The 18,532-nt window shown below is 47.6% G+C and overlaps 1 protein-coding gene across 1 annotated transcript in view; it reads right to left on the reverse strand.

Moving 5' to 3' along the window:
* pitpnm2 (phosphatidylinositol transfer protein, membrane-associated 2) overlaps positions 1 to 18,532 on the reverse strand; it is a gene marked incomplete at its 3' end in the record, with an annotated part of 46,724 nt that overhangs the window by 22,398 nt on the left and 5,794 nt on the right. Inside the window, 5 exon segments of the mRNA XM_084468669.1 lie at positions 583 to 610; positions 613 to 639; positions 642 to 656; positions 659 to 794; positions 5,736 to 6,046. Coding sequence (XP_084324795.1) covers positions 583 to 610; positions 613 to 639; positions 642 to 656; positions 659 to 794; positions 5,736 to 5,813 — 284 coding nt within the window. The 5' untranslated portion in view covers positions 5,814 to 6,046.

Here is an 18,532-nt window from a genome sequence, read left to right on the forward strand (position 1 = left end):
GGGCCCAGGCGGAGCATTACGAGGTGGCCGACATCAAACAGGGCAGGAGAGCAGCTGGCGGCTCGTCTCTTTAATGTCAATATCCTGTCAGCACCTCCAGACCATCACAGGCCCCCCCAGCACTAATGAAAAGCTGGCAGAGTGGGGGCCTGTTTCCTCTGTGGTGCAGCAGAGCCCAGACTCTCACCAGTGGTTTTTCAGGATTGTTGTTGTGCCCACACGGATGTGTACCAAAATGTCCTCAGACGGGAGTTCACCAACAACAAACACATTCTTCTGACCGTTTCACTGATAGAGTGCAGGTTTAAGGGGGGTGGGGCGGAGTCACCTGGTGACGGTCTAGGGGGAGGGGCGGAGTCACCTGGTGACGGTTGTAGGGTTAAGGTGGATTCACCTGGTGACGTGTAGGGTTAAGGTTGGCGTCACTTGGTGTGGGTGTAGGGTTAAGGTGGAGTCACCTGGTGACGGTGTAGGGTTAAGGTGGAGTCACCTGGTGCGGTGTAGGGTAAAGGTGGAGTCACTGGTGACGTGTAGGGTTAAGGTGGAGTCACCTGGTGACGTGTAGGGTTAAGGTGGAGTCACCTGGTGCGGGTGTAGGGGTAGGCGTTCAGGACTCCTCCTCCACCCTCAGCGCGGCCTTGGCAGGATGGAGCGGACCAGCTGGGGATGTGCATGCCAATGTGGTAGACCTTGTGGGTGTACTGGCCGGCGCCGCCTGGCCCGTCCTCGTACGGCTTGTTCTCCAGGATCTCCACGCCGCTGCCCTCGCCACAGGTCTCCTCGCGGCTCTTTTTCTGGAGGGGGGGGCGAGACGGGGAGCAGTGCTACATGGTAAATGGACTGCATTTATACGGCGCTTTTCTAACCAGCGGACAATCGAAGCGCTTTACAATTATTGCCCAACATTCACCCATTCATGAGCCCATTCACACACCGACGGCGTGTGTCGGCCATGCAAGGCGACAGCCAGACCATCGGGAGCAGTCAGGGTGAGGTGCCTTGCGTAGGGACACCTCGACAGCTAGGAGGAGTCGGGGATTGGACTAGCAACCTTACGGTTACCAGCCAACCCGCTCTACCTCCCGAGCCACATGCCGCCCAAGTGCTGCTGTGGTTAATGCTCCTCCCAGCTTTATTAAAAAACATCTGAACAAAGAGAGACACACACAGAGCCCGAGGGTTTCCTTTGGAGGCGGTGATGCCTGAACACACAAGGCCCTCATTGACCTAGTTCAGCCTGCCTGTACTTGGGCAAACGTTGGTAGGCCATTTGTATATTCCCATAATTAGCCGGCAGAGCCATGATTTTCTAGAGTCACGTCAACACTATTTGCAAAGCAGGAAGCCCCAAAACCCACTCCTGGTGGCCACACCCTATCTCTATACACACACACACACACACACACACACACACACACACACACACACACACACACACACACACACACACACACACACACACACACACACACACACACACACACACACACACACACACACAGAGAGAGAAGGCCCTGGGCGTGGCTTAAGGATGTCACACACTGCAGTGTCGTCACGGTAACGACTGCTTTGCTGAGCGCTGTAAGAACAGGCGGGAGGAAGTCTGCCTCTTCCTGATGTGAGACCAGTGAACTCAGGCTGTTTGTACTTTTGTTCCGGAAATGACCGTCTCAGCGCCGCCCGACCACTCGTCTTCATTTACCAGTGAGGTCTTAAACCGGCTGCTTTTATCTGACAAGCCCCACAGAAAAACCTAACTTCTCCTTTCATAATGACCCATGAACATGTTTTATTGAACTGTGACATGAAGTAGCAAATATTTGTTCCTGTACTTTATAAATAACGAACGCTTAATGAATTATCAAAATTTGATTTGATTAATTAACAGATTAACCGATTAATATACTAATTATTGCAGCACTAATTTACAATGCGGAGGATACCATACCAGCGAATAACAATAAAAAGTAACGATTACATTCAATACCTTCAGACCCAGTGACGACACACACCCAGGACCCATGAAGACCCAGCAGCTCAACGTACAGGACTGGAGCTCCACTTCAAGCTCAACAAGTGCATGGAGATTTTAAAATCAAATAAACATGGGTACCAAATACATGGTATGGCTTACATTTGAATAGATGAGTACATGATTAAATCCAAAACTAAAAATAAATGATAATGAGGAAGGAAGAAGCATGCTAATTATATTGCCGACCACTGAGTGTGCCAAACAACTTGTTTTATATTCCTCTTTCTCCCACTGCCTGAGACAGAGAGCCAAAGCAAGAAAGAGAGAGAGCGAGCGAGCGAGACACAGATACAGACACACGGAGTCAGAGACAAGGCGTCAGGAAGGAAAACAGAGACAAAGTGTTTGGTCGGCCACTTAATAAAAAAAGAGGGTTGGAGGGAAATGGACTCGTGGAAAGTACCAGTCCTTAAGAGTTAGAGAAGAGACATCTTAAAAGCCTCATTTGGTTCTCGCTGAGGAGGAGCAGAAAGTAGGAGCTGAACCCCGACCCCATGTCTCCCAGTGTCTTTAAACTGTCTTTAAACAGCTCATAAAAATGCCAGTGAAACATCAACATGCATTCAACACTTTTCTGCATTTTCCACTCAAAACTCAAGTTAATATTTTTTTCAGGCGAGGTATATGCTCTGTGGCATTGATAAGAGTGTGTGCGCAGAGGGGAACTAGAGGCCTCGCAGGCAGGAAGCGTGAGGTCACTTCCTGGTTGCCTCATGTAACCGCCACCACTGAGGCCGAGTGGGCTGGTTTCCCCTCAAGAGGCTCCTGGACCAGACAGAGCTCAGCCCGCACACATCACACATCACACATCGTAGGAGCGTCACTTCCCCCCCCCCCCTCGCTTCCTGCACTAGAGCTACACTCCACACCAGACCCCAGAGCTGTCAGAAACCTGCTGTTAACCATCAGCTAAAGAGGAGGCGGCCCTGGAAGGTCAGCTGGAGACAGTGGAGGCATCCCGTCCCCGGCCGCCGGGGGGCCGGCATGGCTCCAGGGTCACCCTCCGCCCGGGGGCTTGGGGAGCTTGTTTGCATGCTGCAGTTGCCCTGGTAACCTAGCAATGAGGAGAGGGTGAATGTTTACCCTCTACAGTCCTCCTTTTACTCTAGGAAAAAAAAAAAGTTTCTTTCCTAATTCTCTCTCTCTCTCTCTCTCTCTCTCTCTCTCTCTCTCTCTCTCTCTCTCTCTCTCTCTCTCTCTCTCTCTCTCTCTCTCTCTCTCTCTCTCTCTCTCTCTCTCTCTCTCTCTCTCTCTCTCTCTCTCTCTCTCTCTCTCTCTCTCTCTCTCTCTCTCTCTCTCTCTCTCTCTCTCTCTCTCTCTCTCTCAAACCTGACCACCGTCACACGCCGCCGATGTCACGGTTGCCGTGGCGACAGAAGCCTGGCATCGGCATGGGCTGCAGGGGAGGGGGGGGTACTGCGGGTCACTAATGGAAGAGTTCCCAGGTTCTCTCCTTTCTTCCTCTTCCGTCGGGGTCGCGCGCGTCGGCGAGAAGAAGCAGCTCGTTTCCTAGAGCGAGCGGCGAGTGCTGAACCTCTAGCAGTGGGGCTCTCTGGGAAACATGAGTAATACAGTAAGGCACTTTGGCGGTGCCAGTAGACACTATGGAGATGTAGCGCCCCACAAGGCAGGCCTAACCACGTCAGTGGATTATACAACACGTTGTCGGCAGGTCCCTCTTCTCCACTTTGATCCACGCATGAATAATAGACTTTAGACTTCAGATTTAGCGATGCAGAGTATATTTTTACATTCAGGGCATTTAGCTGACGCTTTTATCCAGTGTCGGATGAAAGAGAAACAACAATATATCGCTGACTGTGCAGTAAAGGTGTACATAGTGCCAAGCACTAACAATCGCTAGGTTTACCCATTTCCCGTCTACAACAAAGATAGCGAGGGTAAGATGCTACACAATGCTAGGTACTATTTTTAAGTGCAAGAATGTACAACATACAATAAGTGTGTACATTAGTATACGGCTACAATACATGTCCCAGGACCTGACTCTCCAACCCTTAGACCCTGAAGTTGGATGTCAAAGTACAGCCAGTGATGTCATACTTCCTGTACATTAATCTCCACGCAAGCTTCCCGCTAAACCTGCCCATTCTCATTCCATTGATCCACGTCCATAAAACTGTCGTCTTGATTGGGCCTGTCAGAGCTTCATTTGACTGGTAAATACACGCTTGCTGTTTACAGTCCACGCGTATTGCACTAGCTGCAACTAAAGGCCATCCACCAGCTCCAGAAAAATGAAGTAATTCTTTAAGTAAATCTGCAATACTCAAGCTGTTCACACTCCAGCATGGACTAGCCTGGAAAAGTTCATGTGAAATGATCGTGACCATTTTTTACTTCTAACATGCAGTGAGTGTAGTCCTCATGCCTCTCCCTCTCTGCCTCCCCCGGTGCTGACTACAGCAGCCCAGCGGGCCGGCCCGGTGGCTCCGCTGCAGTGAGCCGGGAATAGATCAGCACACGCCGCAGCCGCTATGGGAGGCTTCTGCTGAGAACGTCCTTCACGTCGCACCCAGAACACCAGGAAACACTGAGGAACTGAGGAAACTGGGCCATGGCAGGTGAGCGGTTAACATGAGGTGTCCTACTCAATAACCACGCCTCTTCAGGATGCAGAGTCTACCCACCTGCCACTCCACAGGAACTTCAGGTGCGTCAGGGGGGGAATCTGATTATGTCAGTTCAATTTGAATAACGTTCAATTATTTTAGAGTGAAGTGAACCAGCATCTGGTGAACAATGACCAGTAATCTGGTTTGCAAAGACATCTCTCTTCCATCCTATATCCCTTCTCCATCCCAACCCTCCCTGTGTGTACAGTGAGCAGCTGGGTGGGAGAGTGAGAGTGGGAGGCTGGGAGAGTGGGAGGCTGGGAGTGTGGGAGGTCACAATCCGCTCCTGAATAGAAACAGAGTCCAGAGTAAGGGCTGTTCCTCGGTTGAAGGAACACTAGAACCTTTTGTTTCCTCCCGACCGCGTTGCGCTCTGGGTGAACTCTGTAAGCAATCTGCACGCTTTGGGAAACGTCCTCCCCTTACAACGGCCCGTAGCTTGACGGAGCGGCCTGTTCGGAGTGGGTCAGCACACTAGTACAAAGTGCCAACCCACTCAGAAAATTCACGTAGAAGGAGGCTTGTTGACGCTTAAGGTCTGCCCCTTAAACACTGAACTTCCTGTGATCTTATCATTTTCTCTCATCCCTGATGAGAGAGTGTGTACCAGAGAGTGTACCACCTCATATATACAGACCAACGCTGTTAAAGAGTCAGCGTTGGTGGATATTTTGGTTTTGAACTATTCTACCACCACCTATTATGGTCTACTTCTTAAGCTCCCTGAACATGCATCAGCTCATGTTGTGGCCATCATTATTATTTACAGGTTGTCCAGGAAGATGTAGCCTGCAGCAGCAACCTCAAATGCACTGGATGGCTTTACAATTGTTTCCAGCAAAGAAAACAAAAATGAAATGCACTTTTGAAACAAATCTCAGCCCATCCTGTCACCCCCGCCCTCGTGTAAAGCCTGAGTCAGCTCTCCTTCTAGCATGTCTCCTCCTCTTGGCACCAGGACCAATCACAGCGCTGCATCCAGCGGTATGATACCCCGTTTCTCTGAGGAATACACACTCAACACCGGAGGTAAGCTGAGCCGTCGGAGGGCCTCTCTCGCTCACCTGGATCATGTAGAGCTGGGCGATGCGGTACTCCTCCACACTCATGGGCATGGGGATGCGGTACTCCTTGATCAGCATGATGGAGCCGGAGGAGGAGGAGGAGGAGGAGGGACGTCTTCAGGGTGACACTACTCTGGGGAGTAGGGAAAGGTGTAGAGGGAGGGAAGGAGAAAAGAGGGGGGGGTGGGTGGGTGGGAAGAGGAGGGGTGATGGGGAAGGGGGAAGGGGGGAGGGGGGGGGGGGGGGGGTCTTATTTGTGACCCGTCCGAATCAGCTCCTCCTCATCGATGGAGCCTCCTCATTGAAGGAGCCTGGGGACGAAGGGGAGAGCGACAGACCGTGAGGTTCTGAATATATTGTGACAACGCTGCATAACGCTACAGGTCTGATTACATAACTTCTTCTTTTAGCTTGCACATATTCCAACACTGCATTCATATTGATCACACACACAATACATTTGAGAAACCATGCTTAACCTTGACTTAACCAAGGTTAAGTCAATCAACAGTACTTGAATAAAACGACCAATAAAATCGGCCCCTATAAAACACAACAAAACACAAACAAAAACCAATACATCAATAAAGTATTCACAGGTCGATTATACTCAAGTCCTGCAGGGACAAAGACGAACAGAAGAGCCGTTTTGTGTTCAGTACTTCACACGGTTTCCTCGGACCAGAAGGTTCTCCGTGGGAATGGGCTGCATGACGGCACCAGCATCCAAGTGCAGCTCCCAGTAACGAGCGCTGTCGTCCGGGCTCAAGGGTGAGCGCTTTTTATAGGCAGCAGACGGCCCCGTGGCCGGCTACAGCTCACTGACCAAAACAAAGGCCATAACAGAAGGTCCCCCGCACACCTTGAGCAGCATCACATGGCGAGGCTCAGCAATAAGAGGGATTACTGTTGTGCAGTGGGGAGAATTACATAACTCTCTAATTGCCACATATGGCCCAGGTTTACGGCTCCATGTAAATTTAATTCCGTAGCATTACCGGCAGAATTCCTGTGGGCTGAACGATTTTACATGTAGTGCATGAAAGCAGAAAGTTGAACGTTTATCCAAAACATTGAATTGGCTGCCATGGGTCATTTAGTCATATATGGATACATTCGTTGGTCTTTATCGTCTTTTTTATATTCATTGGCCAACTTAGGCTGATCAGTTATGCTACCGTTTAAATTACAAAGCATTTCTGTTTAATATTCTTCAATGAAGACAGAACGTGAATTGAATAACCTGTACATTTTGGACTCGTTGGTCCCATGAATTACTAAACCTGCCGTCCATGTGGTGCTTGGTAGTTTTATGCAATTTGTCCGCACTGTGCGTTGTCATGATCCAGTGTGTTACGTTATTACTCAGAATTCACCTCCCCCTCTTTATTGAGCAACAAAAGCTTGTGTACAGAGCTGAAGGCTACTGTTGCAATTTGGGTGTAGGGGACTGATACCAAGGCAAGTGTTGCATTCTGGGTGACAGGGACTGATACCAAGACTAGTGTTGCATTCTGGGTGACGGGGACTGATACCAAGGCTGTTTCTCAATACCAAGTACGCAAACTATGGACTCGCGGACTTGGAAGTGCGTACTTGTCAAGTCCGGACTTCCAAGTACAGACTTCCGAGGACGCGAGTACGCACACGATTGGAACACCAGCGGACTCGATGACGTCACCAACTCAGCTCTGTTAACTGTGCTTTACGGCCTCATGTAGGCATACTGAACAATATAAACAAATTATATAAAACTAAACCCCAGCCTCTTTCATTTTAAAATAGTATGTTAATATTTTGAATGAATATAAATGAAAAGATATGCTTGTTGTGTGTATAAGCTATACACACACAACTTTTTATATGTAGGGTACAGATGCGCATGCCTAACTGCCTATGTAGTTGGAGAGTAGGCTATTGATATAATAATTACGAATGAGCGAGAAATTACAGATTAGAACACACACACACACACACACACACACACACACACACACACACACACACACACACACACACACACACACACACACACACACACACACACACACACACACACACACACACACACACACACACGACCAGGATTATCGTTGCGATGGGTTTCCTCTATCAGCGACTTATATCATTTTAAAATAGTATGTCAATATCTTCAATGAATAGGCTTACATTTTTGTTATATATGTAAAATGTTCCTATATAGCCTATTATTATAGCTTACATAATATTTAAAAACATGGGAATGCGAAATGGATCCTGGGATATTTAACCTAAGTCCAGTTTAAGAACGCATCCAGAACACTTCCGGGTTTTACATGTGTACTTGACTGCGTACTTTGAATTGGAACAGTACTTGGGCTACGACTGATGACGTTTCACGAGAACACAAGTACACAAGTGCAGACAAGAACGCGAATTGAGAAACGGCTCAAGTCTAATGTTCCATGCTAGGTATAAAGGGCCGATACCGAGGCTAATGTTCCATGCTAGGTGTAAAGGCTTAGTACCAAGGCTAATCCGGTCATATGACCACCTCCAAGAAATACCAGGTCTTAGAAATATACATTTTGTCAGGTCAGGGTCAACCATCGGGAACACCCTTCTCAATTGACCTACCAATAGCTACATGTTTAACTTTAACAACCTAATGAAACTTAAATAATAAAACTAAATCCAAAGCAAAGAAAATCCTTGTCAATTCTTCCTAGCATAGACTGATTTCGGTGACGTAAACAAGGCTGTTTAACATCACACTACATCAGGATTAGCGTAGTCTCCTTATAGCTTTTAGCTGCTTTTTTGGACTTTTTTTTGGATCAAACTCACAATTGGGTAGTTTCTTTAAACTCCTTCCCTCCTGTATGCATAACTGGGAGAAGACCCCACACCTGAGCCCTTCTGTGATTAAACCAGCCTTGTAGAACCCATAATCACGCTCTCCTTACACTCCCGGACAAGCAGACTCCCAGGCCATCTGAAGCCAGCTAGCCACATCAGCTATCCCTGCTCTCCAACTCTCCACCAACAAAGGCTGGAGAGTTTAAACTTTGAGTTTAGACTCATTTTATTTGCTTTGTTAATATTCACAATTGTCTTATGCGTCATGCAATAAGGACCATTTTCATGCTCTTCCTCTGGGGAAAAAGCACTTCTTGACCAATATTGTCATTGGTCCAAACATGCAAATGTATGCAAATTAGTGGGTTTTGGAGGACTGGAGGTGCAGAAGAATATAAACTAATTCTGCTTGGCAAATGGGTCATGATTTAGCCTTTTTTTTGCAGAATGTTTTGATGAGAGTATCAGTTATATAATCATTCCGTTATTATCGTATCTGGTATCCAATAGGACAATATCTGAAGGGGAGTGAAGTTAATGAAGTAAATGCAGCATTCCACACGCAAACTAACTTGTTGAGAGTTCACCTAGACTCTGCATAGCCTAGCCCCCTAACCCCCCAAAACCCCTCTTATGTCTTGTATGTTGTACGTCCTTGCACTTTAAAATAGTACTTTGCATTGTGTAGCATCTTATTCTAGCTATCTTTGTTGTATACAGGGAATGGTTTAACCTAACAATTGTGAGTGCTTGGCACTTGGTTCTATGAACATCCTTACTGTACTGACAATGATACATTGTTGTTCCTCTTCTTCTGACAAATGTACTTATTGTAAGTCGCTTTGGATAAAAGCGTCTGCTGAATGCCCTTAATGTAAATGTGTTCCACCACGGCTGCCCCCCCCCATCTGGGAAGTCCCACATCAGGCACCTGCATGGTGTGAACGAGGAGGAGCGATGGGTCAACAGAGCTACCGCCCTGCTCCTGCTCTGTCCTCCAGTTCCCTTTGAAACCTCTGCTGCACAATGTGCTTGTTGCGCACAGAACCCGCCACCGCCCGCCCCCCCACCCACCCACTCTCAGAACCAGTCCCCCGCCCCTCGCAGAACTCGGGGCCCCCCCCTCTCAGAACTGGAGCGGGACACAACGGTCAGCCTAAAATAACTGTGCTCTTGGGGAAAGACTGCAATGAAAAGTAGGCTAGCTGGAGATAAGGAGAGGGCCCGGGCGGGTCCGAGGACTTAAACGGGTTGCTGGAGCCTAGGAAGCAGAATCCCCTGACGAGACTGGGCCATCAGGTCCTGGATGAGTTCACCCCAACCATAATCCAAGGGTTTATTGTCAAGTTACAGTCGAACAGTCACTATTTTAAAACTGTTTGAGTGCGGGGAGGGGGGGGGGGGGGGGGGTTCCAAGGGTTAGGGCAGAGACTGTGAGGGCCAGGGCTTAGGGCCGAGTCTGTGCAGCCCTTGGAGACTCAACGTGCCAAAGGGCCGCACTAATGGGCATCGGTGGTCTAGCGGTTAAGGGGCTGGACCAATAATCAGAGGATTGTAGGTTTGCATGCCACCCAAGACGCCGTTGAGGTGCCCATGAGAAAGGCACCTGGAATACCCCCCATGACTCCCCGAGCGCCTCACTGTGTGGCTGCATGCTGCTCCGAGTGTAGTACTAGTAATAGTAGTGGGTAGACTAGACGGTAGATGGGTTAAATGCAGAGAAAGAATTTCCCCAAGGGCATTAATAAAGTATAGATTATTAGGTGCCAAGCACGAAGTGCGAGGAACCTCTTGTTATTATTATTATTTTTATAATTATTAATGAAGCCGACTGGCAGGCCGGATGCTGCCACTGACCTTTACAATTTTACAGAATAGTGCTTCTGAAACAAGTTGAACCCTTCCTTTATTTAGACGACTAGACAACCGTTTAAAGATCATCTTCTGTTGAGAAAAGGGAAGAGAGAAGGCAAGGCAGACGCAGGGACAGCGTCTCGGGGCGGGACGTGTGGCGGCGTGTCACTGAGCCTGATGTGATGGCGCCCGTGGTAACATATCTTTTATGGTCAGACAGGTCCCAGGGGAGAGCGCTTTACAAGTTCAGGGAATTCATGAAATACTGAAGAAATCTTGGGTTAATCATTTATTCAAATCCTATTACGCTCACCTATTAGGATTTCAAATTCCAAATCCAACATTAATCCAACTTTGCATTAACAAGCTCTTCTCTTTGGGTGAACTAGGAGAAGGCTCTAGAAGTCACACCGCAGCTCACCGCTCACATCAGGGCTTACGGCCCTTATTCCATTTTCTTTACCGTCCCTCATTCAGTTTGCCCACTGCCCCTGCCTTCAGTCGGCCTCAGCCTTCAGTCGGCCTTCAGTCTGCCTCAGCCTTCAGTCAGCCTCAGCCTTCAGTCTGCTTCAGCCTTCAGTCAGCCTTCAGTCGGCCTTCAGTCTGCCTCAGCCTTCAGTCAGCCTTCAGTCTGCCTCAGCCTTCAGTCTCCCATTCCTTTCTGTGGCATTCCTTGTGTTTCTCAATCAGTCTGAACCTCAGACGCAACCGCAGCACAAGGACTTTGGCCCTCGTAGTCCCCAGTCTGTGGCATCAATATATAGATGAGGCCCTTTGCTTCTACATGTTTCTACAATGGTGTATTGGTGGCAGTGCCATGAACACAACACAGCAGCACATCTAAAGAAGACATGCGGCCCACATGACATGCATCAGCTGCAGTTCAGCAGCTCACGTTGCCCCTGCACCCAGCGAGCGCATCGTTACCTCCACGCTCCACCCAGGAAGAGAAAAAAAGGGAAGAGCAGAGGAAAAATGTAAATAATGCGCACACGGAGTCTAAAAATAGCCGGGTCGCAATAATCCCTGCATACGCAAGCAGTGTGCGTTGATGTTGTGCGTTTAGAGAATATGCTCATTGCCTTCTAAAAATACCGCCTCCGCTCCTCCCCTGTGACGCAACGGAAGCACGTGGCTCACCGCTCTCAGCCGTCACACAGCTGGACCCGCGGTGCCACGGAGCCGCTCTCCAGCCTCGGCGGTGGCCTGCGCCGACACAGACAAACTGCCAAAGGTCCATGACAGCATCCAATAATGTGAGGCTTTCTCTGTGGCACATTCACTGGCCTCCCTAACACACACACACACACACACACACACACACACACACACACACACACACACACACACACACACACACACACACACACACACACACACACACACACACACACACACACACACACACACACACACACACGGCTTCTGATGCTGTAAAGACTGATGATCCTGATGGTGTACAGGCTGATGCTCCTCTGGTGGTAGTTAACCTCTGATGGTGTGTACAGTACAGACTGATGCTCCTCTGGTGGTAGTTAACCTCTGATGGTGTGTACAGTACAGGCTGATGCTCCTCTGGTGGTAGTTAACCTCTGATGGTGTCTACAGTACAGACTGATGCTCCTCTGGTGGTGGGTAACCTCTGATGGTGTCTACAGTACAGGCTGATGCTCCTCTGGTGGTGGGTAACCTCTGATGGTGTCTACAGTACAGGCTGATGCTCCTCTGGTGGTGGGTAACCTCTGATGGTGTCTACAGTACAGGCTGATGCTCCTCTGGTGGTAGGTAACCTCTGATGGTGTCTACAGTACAGACTGATGCTCCTCTGGTGGTGGGTAACCTCTGATGGTGTCTACAGTACAGACTGATGCTCCTCTGGTGGTAGGTAACCTCTGATGGTGTCTACAGTACAGGCTGATGCTCCTCTTGTGGTAGGTAACCCGGGCCTTCAGGTCAAACCCAGCTGATAATGTGGTGTTCTCAGCACATTGGGGTCCATCATTGATACAGAAATGACATCTATTCAATTAACTTAGTTTCTATCATTATTGCATATGTTTTTTATGGCTGAATAAAACTATAAACACCATGGTGGGCTCTACTTTTCAAACTCCTTGTTCCAGATCTCTCTCTCTTTATTGACACCGTGCTAAACATGTCCACAACGTACACCACCCAGGAGGACCAACAGAGACCACGCTCAGGTGGAACAACAGCCGGGCCTGCTGCGGGGGGGCTCGTGTCCGCTCGTTTCCATCGTGGCCCTCCCCTACGGTGGAGTGCTTTAAATTTAGTCCTGTTTCCGAGAGTTAGGGGAGGGGTGGGGGTGTGTGTGGAGGGTGAGTGACGTAGAACCTGGAAAAGCCCAGGGGGCCAGAGGGGTGGCAGCAGAGGGAGGGGGCAGGGGGGGGGAGTGCAGGGGTTCCCCCTCAAAACTGTCCAATGATGCAACAACCCCCCCCTTCAGAATACAAGTGGAAACTCTGAGCTCGTGGCAAGCCCAAAATATCACATATCATTTTCACACAACGTTGCTTTGACCTTGCAGAGCCCCCGGTCCGCTATGACAACCGCCACAAACACAGCGCGCCATTCGCTGAGAGGTAATTGGAAAAATAACACATTTGATCACCTTAATTGGCTTCACAGGTTTAAGCGCCAAGAGCGGGAAAATGCCAGAGGCTTACGACAACATTGTGATCGCTCCGCGCTGCTCTGCCAAGACAAACTACAACTATCATGATATGGTTGGCATGAACAGACACAAGTTAATAAAGTTACTAAATAAATAGTAATTAATATAATCTAATTTCCTTTATTATTAAGCTAATATTGTAGACATTCATTTGACTGGATTTAACTCAGGAAAAACACTTTTTAAAGCTCTTATTATTGTATTGTTTTGAAGAAAGTTCGGCAAGAAACTCCTCCAGTTTCCCCTCTAGGTTGAATGAGCTGAGAGCAGGCTGATACTGGAGAACTGGTCACCCTCACAGAGTCGAGTCGAAGATGTGACTGAGGGTCGAAGAAATGAGATGGATGGACCAACAATGTCTCTCTTGTAAAATAAATGTTGATAGACAAACTACTTTGTTAAATAAACATTTAATAAATACAACTTTTAATAAATAAAACCAGACAGTTTAATAATGACCAGAGCTTTACAGCCTAATATTAGGGCAATAAAAATGATGCGTCTTCAAAGGCTGTACTGTTGTATATGAATGCTGAAGATAAAGATTCAAGCATCTCCTCCATCAGCTTTCTCCCACGGTATCCTGTTACTACTACTACTACTACTCATAGGAGAACAGGAAAGAGATGTGTCTGGCTAGTACAACGGTGGAAGACCTGAACTGTATAGTTTTGAAGAATGAAGTGTAACTCAACTCTTGTTATGCAAGCACCTTTTCACAGGAAGGAAGAAAACATTTGTTTACCTATTGTAGATTAAAATCTGTGTTTACCTCCTCTAAAACGGACTCGCATCTTTGTGATTATGTCATCCAGCAGGTAGGAGTTAACATCCAAACCAAGACACATCTGTTACATAAGAGGGGTCACCATTGGCTTACAGGTGGCCACTCATCAACACATTATCATAACCCTGTGATCACATGGGCTCCTAACACAACACAGCCCCCTGGAAATAGTGTTCGACCTTTCTAGGAAAATCCCATTAATCTTGAATTAATCAATTTAGTGCTATGTTTGAATTATTCAACTTGGAGGACAGTTTCCTCTCTCTGTCAAGAGGCTGGAATCACATGCACATAGCACATGTGGAAGTACAACAGAAACTCAGAGAGAGACAAATGCCTGCAGATTTCGATCACAAGAACCAGAATTCATGAGGCAAAGCCGACTCAGGTGAGAATAGCCTTTTTCCTAGTGGGCTGATCCAAGCCTTTCCCCACAACACCTGCCTGGGTCAGGACTTCAGGAGCTCACCTGCCTGGTGCAGTGTAGAGCTCCTGCCCGTCCTGCTCTACCCAGACACAATGTTGCTACCATCGGCATTAGCTGGACTATTGGTAATGAGTTAGTCTTCACATATAATGAATGGAAATTAGATGCAGGACTCTTAGTCATACATTTAACATCGTAATATTTAACGGATCCCTGTGATTGTATGGATCCGTTGAAACATAGCATGTTGTTGGAAACAGAGAGACAGGCTAAGACCCAGTCGTAGCGCGCCACGCCCCCACCCCCTCCACTTCTAAACCAACACCACTATTTGTGTTAAGCGGTGACATTTGAGATGGCTCAGACAGTGTTGATGAGAGTTTAAGGGGCAGGCTATTCTAAACAAGTCCACGGTCATGAGAATAACTCTCCACCAGCACGGTCAAGGCTAGGCAACAGCAGATCCACAGCATCTGTTCAACACTACATAATGTATACGTTCCGCAAATAGTGTTTTACGTGCTGGGATCAGTAGCAGAAGGTTTATTATAGGGTTGATTAATCCTGAAGAAGGTTCTCTGTTGCCCCAATGCACCGGGACCTGGTCGTTATAAAGGGAGGACACACACAACAGCTCTTGGGAAATAGTCTTAAATAAAGTGTTCAAAAGGTTATGCAAAAGCAATGATTCAAGTCAATCAGTTCAATTCACTTTACTACAAACTAATCTTCTGAAGACCTGTCTGTAGTTCAGCTCAGAAGACATGGTCTGTATTTTGAAGTGGCAGTGATTGAAGATCTCATAATAGGACTAAATGAAACTATTGTATAAAAGTGACTATAACTGTATAAACTGTTAGCTAAATGATCATTCATTACATCCTGACATCGCTAGACAAATTCACAAATGTGTGTGGAACCTCACACATTGACGAGCAGGTCAAAATGTGTCTGGACGCAATTGATGGACATACAGCCAATCAGAGCATAGAATCATGTGACACATCAGCAGCAGCGATCTTGGTTGTTTATGAAATTGCCTCAACAGCGTTCCCATAGGGGGCTCCTCTGTCAGTCATCGTATCAAACCCGCCCCCTGTTAGATAAACGGTTGTGATTGGTCGACTCGGGCTAGGTCTGCTGGAGGTCTGACGGGAAGGCAGCCAGAAGCTAACTCCCGGGAGCAGAAGTACTTGCAGAGTCGATTAATTAATATTCTGCCATAATAACCAAGAAAAACGGATCCAGTCGGGACATCAAATATCTTTTTACGGGACCTTGGGGAGAAAAAGATCTAAAATTTTGAAAATTCCTGAAAAACATTTCAATACCTTCTCCTTACAAGGTGTGTTCCCTCGTCAGACCAACTGAACCACAGATCTGGGGTCTGCCCTGCTCCTACCGGGCCTTCAGAGAGAATCACTCAGATAATGATCCTATCAAAGGAAATTATGCTTTGTGGTACCTAATAGAATATGAATGAAGCAAAGAAATGATGGCCACAGAACACATGGAATAAATAGATTTAGCTTGAGGGCAAGACATATTCCTTCTCGCCCCATCCTCACTGTGATTACTTCAACAGGAGGTTACCATGGAGACAAAGAAGGCCCTCTCCTCATTGGCTGCCCCGCTGAAGTCAGCATGACGAGGAGAGCGGAGACTGATATAGTTTTTCTCCAGTCTCCACTTACCCTCACCTCCTCCTCCTATACCACACGTCTATAGACACCATCATAGTTAAACTCCCTCTCCGCCTCTATAGACACCATTGTAGTTAAACTCCCTCCTCTATAGACACATCGCAGTTAGACTCCCTCTCCTCTTCTATAGACACATCATAGTTTAACTCTATACCTGGTTCTTGTCATCATCGTAGTTAAGCTCCCTCTCCTTCTATAACCTCCTATACCTCTCTCTAGCATTCCAAGTCAAACTCCCTCTGCTGCAACTGCTATTTTAAGGATTTGGGATATTGTTTAAGCCATACTGTGCGGAAAGTTGGTGAAATAAACACCCATCCATCAATTTTGGTGCCTAATAGAATATGAATTTAAAAAAAAAATACAACTAAACAATATACATTACACGCCTTTGATTCATCAAGCTCAGTAGAGAGATTAAACACCTCAAGTGGTAAAAATTCACCGTGGAAATGGATCCAACTCCATTATTATATGAGATAGCGTGGTGGTGATCTGGCCAGGATAAATATAAAGACAAGGGCTGAGGGAAAAGATGTAGGATGAGGTGTTGAATGAGGCTCTGCACCTCCTCCTATTATCAGCTGAAGCACATACTTCAGCTACATGAGAAGTTCACCCAACTGTTGATATGTTTGAGGGAAACTAGAAAACTAACTCCGCCAACAAACGCTAAGATAAAACCGACCAGTAATGTGATTCCAGGTTCCAGCGGTCCCCAGATACGGACGTAACGTCAAACAAAGCCAACTGTCAACACATTCTAATTACTATCAAGTCCATCAACTTGGCAAATTAACACCGCCTCCTTTTGGTACCCGAATACAACAGATACAGTTTTACAAAAAAATAAAAAAGAGATTGGAACAATAAACAGAGAGGGACACCGGCCGAGAGAGATAATCTGTTTGGACTGCCCATATAAGGCCGTTTCCAGGGATTCTGGTGGTCACGTGACTCGTATATCTGTGAGGTCTGAGCTCAGGAGGGGTCTAGCTGCGGACCGACTGGCCCTCAGCAGACCCTTTCGCTCGTCTTACCCGGACCGGGGCCTCTGATACCAAGTCAACCTCGCTGTTAAACTGTCTGCAGTCGGTCCCCAACATGCCCACAGGAAACACACGCAGGGTCACCATGGAGACACTGAGGCCCTCTGCAAAGGCTACGATACTGAGAGCCTTGTGATAAAAGACTGATAAAAGAGGAAGATGGTGGTGTGTGGGGAGTTACAGTCTGAAGGGTCTACTTTTAGCCCATGCTGGGGTGACCGGTGGAGGACACCCAGAAGGGCTGGTAGAGAGAGGCTGTAGCTTCTCATTTGACGTGATGGCTCTGACTCAGCCGCCATGCTAGCTGGGGGGAGGGGGGGGGGCACGGCCCTCACACGGGCATACATTGATCGATGGAACACACACACACACACACACACACACACACACACACACACACACACACACACACACACACACACACACACACACACACACACACACACACACACACACACACACACACACACACACACGTTGTCAAGTCGATGCATCACAATCCCCCTCTCTACTGTTCCCACTGGGTCTCCATTCCAGGGCTCCTCTTCTATACATGGGTTTCCTGATTCTATACATGGACAGGATGTCCTGAACAACACACCACATACGGGGGGATTTGAATGTATGCAAATGAAAACCCTTGCCACTCTCAGACCCATGTCAACGGCGGTCACACTACGACACCTCGCAGATGAGGGGGAACGCCCTGGCGTCCATGGACCGGTCCCTCCAACGCCAAACGCCCATGGCGTCGCAGGCCAATGTACACACCCTTGACTGCTCTCCATAAACATGAGCAAAATGGAAAAGGAGATGATTGATGGCAGCTTAAGGTGCAACCGTCAGTGGCTCAGAGAAGGCGTGCAGAAGGAGCCTCAGTTTATCTCCTCATATAAACCCGTTCTGAGGAGCCAGCTGGGGCTCCCAGGGATGCATCAGGTTGTCCCCTCACGGTGATTGGCTCACCACCAAAACACTTGGGACTGCAACTCAGAATACTAAAAAAAAGGAGCCTGTTTTTACTATTTTGAGAGATTAACATAAATTCAAATGCTTGTTTTTTTATTTTAAGTCCTTTAATGAATATTTTAAAACTAGAACAGCAGTCACGCTAGGCATCTACGGCCCACACACGCCGACCCCAGACACCGGCTATGTTCTGTCCAGACGGACATCATGTTCAGCATGTAAAATAAGGCCTTCATACCGGTGCTGTGTTCCAATATCCATACTTCCATGAGTACACTTAAAAGTAGTACACTATCCGCACTGACTAAGTGCGCTGATTTTCAAATGTCAGTGTCGTTCCAAATCGAAATACTCTGTGGTACACTAACTGGAAATTACGATCGCGACTGCCGCCGTGGCTCCACCCCCGCAATAAACATCCCGCTTTGAATGGTGAACTCTTTACGCATAGTAGCTATAAAAAGCTATACAAGCT

Source organism: Micromesistius poutassou, assembly GCF_964030765.1.
Source record: "Micromesistius poutassou genome assembly, chromosome: 5".
Classification (NCBI taxonomy): domain Eukaryota; kingdom Metazoa; phylum Chordata; class Actinopteri; order Gadiformes; family Gadidae; genus Micromesistius; species Micromesistius poutassou.